This window comes from Arachis duranensis, chromosome 2 (genome assembly GCF_000817695.3).
Source record: "Arachis duranensis cultivar V14167 chromosome 2, aradu.V14167.gnm2.J7QH, whole genome shotgun sequence".
Classification (NCBI taxonomy): domain Eukaryota; kingdom Viridiplantae; phylum Streptophyta; class Magnoliopsida; order Fabales; family Fabaceae; genus Arachis; species Arachis duranensis.
Window position 1 is genome coordinate 87,075,405 of NC_029773.3, and position 9,592 is coordinate 87,084,996.

A 9,592-nucleotide genomic window follows, 5' to 3' on the forward strand; every position below is an offset into this window, starting at 1 on the left:
AGAAATAACAATGCAGCGGAGACGGCTGCGTCGCCGTCGGGCTCTCCTTCCGACGGCGAGCCCGATTCCACGTCGCCGGGACCCCTCCACGACGGCGGTCCCGTGGAGTACTCCTTCGCGGAGTCGGAATCGATCCTCAGTCCTCTCATCAATGCCGCGAAATCCGGCGTGCTGAAGATCGCCGAGCCCGCCGTCGACGCAATCCAGAAGCTCATCGCGTACGGCTACCTCCGCGGCGAGGCGGATCCCGGAGGCTCCTCACCGGAGGCGAAATTGCTATCGAATATGATCGAATCGGTTTGCAAGTGCAATGAGTTAGGAGACGAAACAATGGAGTTGCAGGTTCTGAAAACGCTGTTGTCCGCGGTAACCTCAATTTCGTTGCGAATTCACGGTGATTGCTTGCTTATGATAGTGCGAACCTGTTATGATTTATATCTAACGAGTAAAACTGCGGTGAATCAAACAACGGCGAAAGCCTCGTTGATTCAGATGCTGGTGATTGTGTTTAGGAGAATGGAAGCGGATTCTTCCACGGTTCCTATTCAGCCGATTGTGTTGGCTGATTTGATGGAGCCAGCAGAAAAATCTGATTCTTCCACGCAGTTTGTGCAAGGTTTTATCACCAAGATTATGCAGGACATTGATGGTGTTTTGAACCCTGGTACACCTAGTGCTAAGGTTTCGATGCTAGGTGGCCATGATGGTGCGTTTGAGACTACGGCGACGGTGGAGGGGACAAACCCGACGGATTTGTTGGATTCGACTGATAAGGACATGTTGGATGCGAAGTATTGGGAGATCAGTATGTATAAGACGGCTCTAGAAGGGAGGAAGGGAGAGCTTGTGGATGGTGGTGACATTGTGGAGAGGGATGATGATTTAGAGGTCAAGATTGGTAACAAGTTGAGGAGGGATGCCTTTTTGGTATTCAGGGCACTCGAACGCTGGAGCTGTTTTCAGGACTAGTGAAAGGTATTTCATTTTTGTGTAACTCCTTTGTAGAGTTTCCTTGAAACATTGACATTTTTGGCAGTTAGGGCGAAAAGCATATCTTGGTTTAGTTCAGTTTGTAGACGATCTAGAATGTGTAGTTTCTGTGCCAAACTTAGTAAAGAAGGAGGTCAGCATGACTAGATTGTGCTGAGGAAGGGTCTGTCAGTAATTCATACTAATTTATCATCTGTGACGGTTAGGAATCAATGATCTGCTGACATTGATGTAAGAACTAGCTTACTTATAGGTTACAACATCTAATAATTCATTATGAAAACAATGTTAGTAAAGCTTTCCATTGAGTTATACGTAGTTTTCATGTTAAATATGGTGTCATAAAACACAGACTGGGAAGCAGATAATCAACCATCACTTCATATTTACTATATAAAGTCATGGTTTAGGCTTTAGAAACCAAGCTTAATATAGAATATTTTGAGCAGGATATACAAAGCCCCTATTTCACTTAAGTGATTATATTTGTATTCAGCCCTATTGAGATTGAAACAATTGTAAGAGGAAACTGAAGTGGCAATTCATCTTCTATCTCAGTAAAATGAAAAATAAAAGTTATCTCTACATAATGCTATTCTTTCTTCTATTTGATCACTACTGATGGTTGTACAATTGGTTGAGTAAACAGGTTTCTAGGTGCCATCAAGCAGTACTTATGTTTATCATTGTTGAAGAACAGTGCTTCAACTCTTTTGATCGTTTTTCAGCTATCTTGCTCCATCTTCATCAGTCTGGTATCAAGATTTAGAGCTGGATTGAAGGCCGAAATTGGTGTTTTTTTCCCTATGATAATACTCAGGGTACTAGAAAATGTTTCTCAACCTAATTTTCAGCAAAAGATGATAGTGCTTCGGTTTCTGGAGAAACTTTGCATTGATTCACAGATATTGGTCGACATATTTATCAACTATGATTGTGACGTCAATTCATCCAACATTTTCGAGAGGTATGCTCCATTTTATTTTATACGACATTTAATACATATTTTATTTGATTTTCTTCTCTATGAATCATATATGCAGTTTTTCTGTTCATAATATGACTATCGAGTTTACTATTATTTCCATGTTGCCAATGTGTTTTCATGGATTACTTTCGTAATGGTATTGCTGTGATCTTGATTGTCACTTATTATACTTTGTCTATTTTATATCTAATTGTTCAGTTCCTCCTAGGATGGTCAATGGACTTCTTAAGACTGCTCAAGGTGTCCCTCCTGGTGCAGCCACCACACTTCTGCCACCTCAAGAGGCAACACTAAAACTTGAAGCCATGAAAACCTTGGTTGCTGTTTTAAAATCAATGGGAAGCTGGCTGAACAAACAATTGCTAATTCCAGATCTTCATTCTGCTAAGAAAATTGAAGCAGCTGACAGCAGTGCTGAGGCTGGAGGTTTGACCATGGTAAATGGAAATGGAGAAGATCCAGTTGGACAAGACTCTCCACCTGAAATCTCAAATGATGCATCTGATGTTTCAAATATTGGGCAGCGACGGGCTTATAAACTGGAACTTCTGGTAAGCAGATTTACAAGGTTTTGAGAAGTTTGGCTCTGTTGTTGCTTTTGCTTTTGCTAATGCAAGTTTATGGCAGGAAGGTATATCACTTTTTAATAGGAAACCTAAGAAAGGAATCGAGTTCCTCATCAATGCCAAAAAAGTGGGTAATTCACCAGAGGATATAGCTGCTTTTCTTAAAGATGCATCTGGGTTGAACAAGACTTTGATTGGTGATTTTCTGGGAGAAAGGGAAGAATTATCCTTGAAGGTTATGCATGCCTATGTGGATTCATTTGACTTCCAAGGGATGGAGTTTGATGAGGCAATCAGGGTCTTTCTTCTAGGCTTTCGACTGCCTGGTGAGGCACAGAAGATTGATCGGATCATGGAAAAGTTTGCTGAACGTTATTCCAAATGTAATCCAAAGGCCTTTTCTAGTGCCGACACAGCCTATGTCCTTGCTTATTCTGTAATATTGCTCAACACAGATGCTCACAATCCTATGGTGAAGAACAAGGTGTGCTCTTATAATTGTCTGGATTCATTTTCAAATAATTACGATAGACATATTGACTTATTTTCTGTTTGGTCTTTGAGCTGTGCAGATGTCTGTCGATGATTTCATAAGAAACAATCGTGGCATTGATGATGGAAAAGATCTCCCCGAGGAGTATTTGAGGTCCTTGTTTGAGAGAATATCCAGAACTGAGATCAAAATGAAAGATGACAATATGGTTCCGCAACAAAAACAGGCTGCAAACTCTAATAGACTTTTAGGATTGGATAGTATATTGAATATTGTGACCAACAAGCATTGGGAAGACAGCCATATGGAAACCAGTGATGATCTTATCCGTCATATGCAACAACAATTCAAAGAAAAAGCTCGCAAATCCGAGTATGTTCAGTCAAAATTTCCATATTTTTGGACAGAATTATTATCTAAAACATGCCTTTCAACATGTTTTTGTTTGTGGCATGGAGAACCTTCTGTTACAATTGTTCATTCATCTCATGGCTGTTTATGGATCCTACCATGTTTACTAGTATTTATCTGTTGTTTTACTCATTCCATGTCTATCTGAAGTGTGGTGCATCAATCTTAAATTTTCACCAAAGTAAATTCCTTTTATGTGTGCATGTGTGTTGATTAGTTCTTTTAATCACAGTTATATAACTTTTTTGGAATTTCTGACTATGATTTCCTCTTTTTACTGCAGTACCTTTACACATTTATTGAGGGAAAAATTTTGTTTCCAGAATTTATTTTACTTGATTTCTATGTGCTTGCTACTTGTAGGTCGGTCTATTATGCGGCAACAAATGTTGTAATCCTTAGATTCATGATTGAGGTGTGTTGGGCACCAATGTTAGCTGCCTTCAGCGTTCCTCTTGATCAAAGTGATGATGAAGTTATAATATCTCTCTGTCTCGAGGGCTTCCGCTATGCTATTCATGTTACTTGTGGAACGTCCATGAAGACACATCGAGATGTTTTTGTGACTTCACTAGCAAAGTTTACCTCTCTGCATTCTCCTGCTGCCATTAAGCAAAAAAATGTAGATGCAATTAAGGTTGGTTAACTTTAACTTCTTTCCGGACTGGTTTATGTGAAATTTAATAAGCTGATGTTATAATCAACTATCAGTTCATATTGTATGTTATGATACTTTATGCACTGTTATTGCCCCCCTTGCCAAAGGGTCAGTTTATAGACCTTGTCATACAGGTTCAGCTATGAACTTTGTAAATTTAACCATTAGATTTATCTTGAAATAAATCAATGGTTCTCATTCATTTCCAGCTACCTACTCATCAGGTGCTTGTTTTTTTCACAAAATGAATTTTGAAGCATGCCTTTCCTATTTACTCTATCTATCACTTGCTTCAAATCATATCTCTGGAAAAACCAATGAGTGGTGCAGTATTCATTAGAATGTGGGAGCAAAAAATAGATATCTTGTGAGAGAAGTGGGGAAGAGAGAGGGGAAAAACCAAGCATGGAAACGATATTCATCCAATGTTATCAAATAAGGACAAGGGAGTGGTTCTTTCTTCCAAAACTTCCTACATTGTCACCCACTTTGCCTTCCAAACGACACACCCCCGCGCGCGCGTGTCCGCAACAGTTGGATCTTATATTCACCTCAAAGAGTCACCCTCGTTTCCCCCTTTTACTATTGATTTCTTGGATTTGCCAAAACTTATTTTTTTTTAGTAAAAAGTAAAAAAACTTACTGACCTGTATCATTTTTAGTTCAGTAATGCCTTGTGTAGATTGTGGAGGAGAACAGGTATAAATGTCACTACACAGTACTCTTCACAAACTTGATACTTTTCTGCCCAAGCAGCAATGTTCAGGCCCAAAAAAATAGAGTATTTTATATTTAGGAAAAACTATGAAATTATTTACAACCTACTGTAAAATATCATGTGCCCATAGCTAGACCCATATATCACTTGCTATTGTTTGTGTATTGAATGTATACATCTTTTATTATTTGAACTTCATGTTTACTTTTTATCAAAGTAAGTTGTAAAGCTGCTTTCTGGATTTACTTTCATAACTGAGTATATTAAAAATAAGTAGTCTAGCCATCAGTTCGTCTGCAAATATGTTGATTATGAAATTTTATGGGGTTTCTGTGGAGTTTGCTGCATTTGCTGGAAATTTTTCTAGGCGAGATATCCAGACGTATTAAAATGTTCTTGCATATTGGATCTTTTAATTGTTGTAATACATTTTTCGTACCTGACTCAAAGTTAAGTTGTTGATAACATTATGACGTTGGGTTTTCTGTCTGAATTGTTGATAGGCAATAGTTACTATTGCTGATGAGGATGGAAATTACTTACAAGAAGCTTGGGAGCATATCTTGACCTGTGTTTCCCGGTTTGAGCATCTACTTCTTCTCGGAGAGGGCGCTCCACCAGACGCTACATTCTTTTCCTTTCCTCAGAATGAGTCAGAAAAGGCAAAGCAAACGAAATCAACCATTCTTCCTGTTTTGAAAAAGAAGGGACCTGGTAGGTTACAGTATGCTGCTGCCACATTGATGCGAGGTTCATATGACAGTGCTGGAATTGGTGGCAATGCTTCTGGAACCATCACATCAGAACAGGTGAACAATATAGTTTCTAATTTGCACATGTTGGAACAAGTTGGAAGCTCTGAAATGAATCGCATATTCACTCGGAGTCAGAAGTTGAACAGTGAGGCCATAGTAGATTTTGTTAAGGCTCTGTGCAAGGTCTCCATGGACGAACTAAGATCTCCGTCTGATCCCCGAGTTTTCAGCCTCACAAAGATAGTTGAGATTGCGTATGTATTACTTGCCTAGTGCTTATTGCATTCTACACCTTAGCTCTTCCTCTAAACTTTTCATAATCTTTTTCTCATGGCTCGAGGTTTAAGGGTGTGGGCGAGTTATTAGAGAAAAACAGCACATGGCATTCTGGTAGATTTTATCTTTCAGGGTGTAACAATATTCTTTGGCACTCTGCCACCTTAGTTTTCTCTTTTTTGGTTGATTGTTCATTCCAAATTCCCCAATCTCTGTCTGAGCTTTTTGTTATGGCTCGTACTATTTATGGATAGGGTTTATTACAAAAACATAGAAAATGGCACTTTGGCATGTTGATCTTGGTTGTTGCATTATTCTTTGTTGTGTAGAAACTAAGCATGTTGCTACCTTTTTTACTCTTGGTTTAGTGCCTCTTCTGAGTCCTCAAACTCATGCATTTGGGAAAATTGGTGAATCGAACTACTTTTCATTTCAAATTCCGGTGGTCATCATATTGGCTTGCCTGTGTAAGAGGCTACTTTTTTCTTTCAACTCCCTATTTCAGATGTTAAACAACTGCCAAAGTGCTTATTAGGTTTGATGATTGAAAAAACTAAAGTTGAGGCAGAGCAACAAGCTAATGACTTATGTTTTATGATTTATTAATATCTTTGCTTTTCTAATTATTATGTTGACATGACTATATTGCAACAGGCACTATAATATGGACCGCATCAGGCTTGTGTGGTCGAGCATCTGGCATGTTCTCTCTGATTTCTTTGTGACTATTGGCTGTTCTGGAAACCTTTCAGTTGCAATTTTTGCGATGGATTCCTTGCGTCAGTTGTCAATGAAATTTCTGGAGCGGGAAGAGTTGGCTAATTACAATTTTCAAAATGAATTTATGAAGCCTTTTGAAATTGTCATGCAAAAGAGTAGTGCTGTTGAGATCAGAGAACTAATTATCCGATGTGTCTCTCAGATGGTTTTATCTCGTGTCAAAAATGTCAAATCTGGATGGAAGAGCATGTTCACGGTAAAGTTGATCGACTTTTCTCTTCTGTTTATGATAGGGACATTTTTTCTTTTCTGTCGATTGTTTGTTGTCTTTTAACTCCTTTTTCTCATTATTAAGTATAAACTTGATTTCAGGTATTCACTACAGCAGCATATGATGACCATAAGAACATTGTATTCTTGGCTTTTGAAATTATTGAGAAGATTATTCGAGATTATTTTCCATACATTACTGAGACAGAGACCACCACATTCACTGACTGTGTGAATTGTCTAATTGCTTTTACAAATACTAGATTCAACAAAGAGATTAGCCTAAATGCCATTGCTTTTCTTCGGTTCTGCGCAACCAAACTAGCCGAAGGAGACCTTGGTTCATCATCAAGAAATAAGGATAAGGAAGTCTCCAGAAAGGCTTCCCCGCGTTCACCTCAAACAGGAAAAGAGGGGAAACAAGACAATGGAGAGGTGACTCAAAAGGAGGATCATCTCTATTTTTGGTTTCCTCTATTGGCTGGTGAGGATGCTGTATTAACCCTTCTTGCAAAATTATGTTATCAATATTCTTAAGTTGCTCAAATGATTATTATCATCTTCTTTCATGTTGTAAGAAGCTTGGCTTTTGTTAGAAGTACTTATTCTTGGTCAACATTGTGCAGGATTATCTGAGCTTAGTTTTGATCCAAGGCCTTTTTGTACGACATACTATAGATCCTTCTGGGAGTAGTTCCCCTGTCAATAATGAAGTAGAGATTGTTGGTGATCTTGAGCACGATGCTTGGCTTTATGAGACATGCACACTGGCCCTCCAATTGGTTGTAGATCTTTTTATCAACTTTTACAACACTGTCAATCCACTTTTAAGAAAGGTCCTGATGCTACTGGTAAGCTTTATACAGCGCCCTCATCAAAACCTTGCTGGCATCGGTATTGCTGCATTTGTACGTTTGATGAGTAATGCTGGGGAGCTATTTTCTGATGAAAAGTGGTTAGAAGTGGTTTTGTCGCTAAAAGAAGCAGCTATTGCAACTCTCCCTGACTTCTCATTCTTTGAAAATGAAGACTTTGTGAATAGAAATTATGAACATGCACCAACAGCTGAAGATGATGGAGATCTTCCTGACTCGGCGTCACCTGAAACTTTAGCAAACCTGAGGACTCGTCATCTTTTTGCGTATTTGTCTGATGCAAAAAGCCGAGCTGCTGTTGAGCTTTTGTTGATTCAGGTAAATTCCAATTCTCTTTCTTCAGACGTTCTTAAAATGCCTTGCTCCAAAAATAGAGGAGACCAAGAGCTGTAGCTCAAGTAGCAGTTAGACTTTGACATTGTCCAGTTTGGGATCAAGTTTTAGACAACCTTTGTAATGGAAAGAAGGCACAGCAGTTTCTTTTAAAAATGATGAAATTTCAATTAGCACTTAGCAGTTTCTTGGAATTTTGGTCTTGATCTTTATTATTTACATTACCATTAGATTCTTAATATATTGGTTCTGCTAAAAATATGTATATTTAGGAATATGACAAAATTGGGGGATTGTTTCTTTACACTCAAACTTGTTCTGGTACACAGCAATGTGCACTGTTATGCATCCCTGAAATATTGATGAATGTGTTTTTTGAGGAATAATGTTTAACACTCTTCCTGAAATTGGCAGGCAGTGATGGAGATATATAACATGCATCGATTTCGCCTTTCAGCAAAACACATGCTAGTCCTGTTTGATGCATTGCATGAGGTGGCATTACATGCTCACAAGATTAACAGTGATACTACTTTACGTTCAAAGCTTCAAGAGTTTGGTTCCATGACCCAAATGCAAGACCCTCCATTATTACGACTTGAGAATGAGTCGTACCAAATATGCCTTACATTTTTACAGAACCTCATTATTGACAGGCCTTATAGTTATGAGGAGACTGAGGTTGAATCTCATCTTGTTCGGCTATGCCAGGAGATCTTAGAGTTTTATATTGTAGTTGCAAGTTCTGGATTTACAACTCAGCCTTCTCGTGACAGACAGCCACATTGGTTAATTCCATTAGGGTCTGGGAAGCGGAGAGAACTGGCTACACGTTCACCTCTTGTCGTGGCTACGCTTGAGGCTATTTGTAGTTTAGGAGATGCTTCATTTGAGAAGAACCTCTCTAATTTTTTCCCTCTCCTTTCAAGCTTGGCAAGTTGCGAACATGGTACGCACGAAGTCCAGGTTGCTCTCTGTGATATGCTCAGTTTATCAGTTGGTCCTGTTCTGCTGAAGTCATGTTGAGTAGTTAAGACTAACCCTGCATTTTGAGATGCAGGATATTTTTGTTCATAATTTGTTCCGTCCTTTTCCATTACTTGTCAATAATATAGTTTGAAACTCTGTATGAAAAGTTAGTAATGATTGTGTTATAGCTTACGCTTTTCAAGTTCTGTATGTTAGAAGCTTAGCTTCTGCGGTCAGAATTAATTTGTATTACTAGAGGCTTAGTGTTGTACGCTTAACTTCTACTCATTTTTCAGAGGAATTAGTTTTGAAGCATTTATTCAACTCTGAATTAGTTTTTGCGATTAATTTGGTGGTTGTAAGTAAAATGTGAATATGATTCGAAACAGCTACATTCTATGAATATTTGTTTCTAATTATCTAATGAAAAGTTAATGCACATAATAATTAAGACGAATGCTCTCTGTGTGTGAATATGTAAACAGACATCTAGTTTCCATGCTGTTGCTGATGTCTTAATTTGTACCCTAGTCACATTTTCGAGTGTTCCGCTACCTGTTTCCTTCACAA

General features: G+C 38.5%; 1 protein-coding gene across 1 annotated transcript in view; it reads left to right on the forward strand.

Moving 5' to 3' along the window:
* The window catches only part of LOC107475558 (brefeldin A-inhibited guanine nucleotide-exchange protein 2), a 9,831-nt gene extending 461 nt beyond the window's left edge, over positions 1 to 9,370 (forward strand). The window contains 13 exon segments of the mRNA XM_016095217.3: positions 1 to 941; positions 943 to 975; positions 1,640 to 1,957; positions 2,187 to 2,529; positions 2,606 to 3,028; positions 3,117 to 3,409; positions 3,812 to 4,085; positions 5,328 to 5,833; positions 6,510 to 6,831; positions 6,948 to 7,329; positions 7,472 to 7,502; positions 7,504 to 8,038; positions 8,468 to 9,370. The exon segment at positions 1 to 941 is cut by the window's left edge and continues 461 nt beyond it. Of these exon segments, the coding sequence (XP_015950703.2) occupies positions 1 to 941; positions 943 to 975; positions 1,640 to 1,957; positions 2,187 to 2,529; positions 2,606 to 3,028; positions 3,117 to 3,409; positions 3,812 to 4,085; positions 5,328 to 5,833; positions 6,510 to 6,831; positions 6,948 to 7,329; positions 7,472 to 7,502; positions 7,504 to 8,038; positions 8,468 to 9,079 (5,013 nt within the window). The 3' untranslated portion in view covers positions 9,080 to 9,370.
* Positions 9,371 to 9,592: the final 222 nt, after the last annotated feature.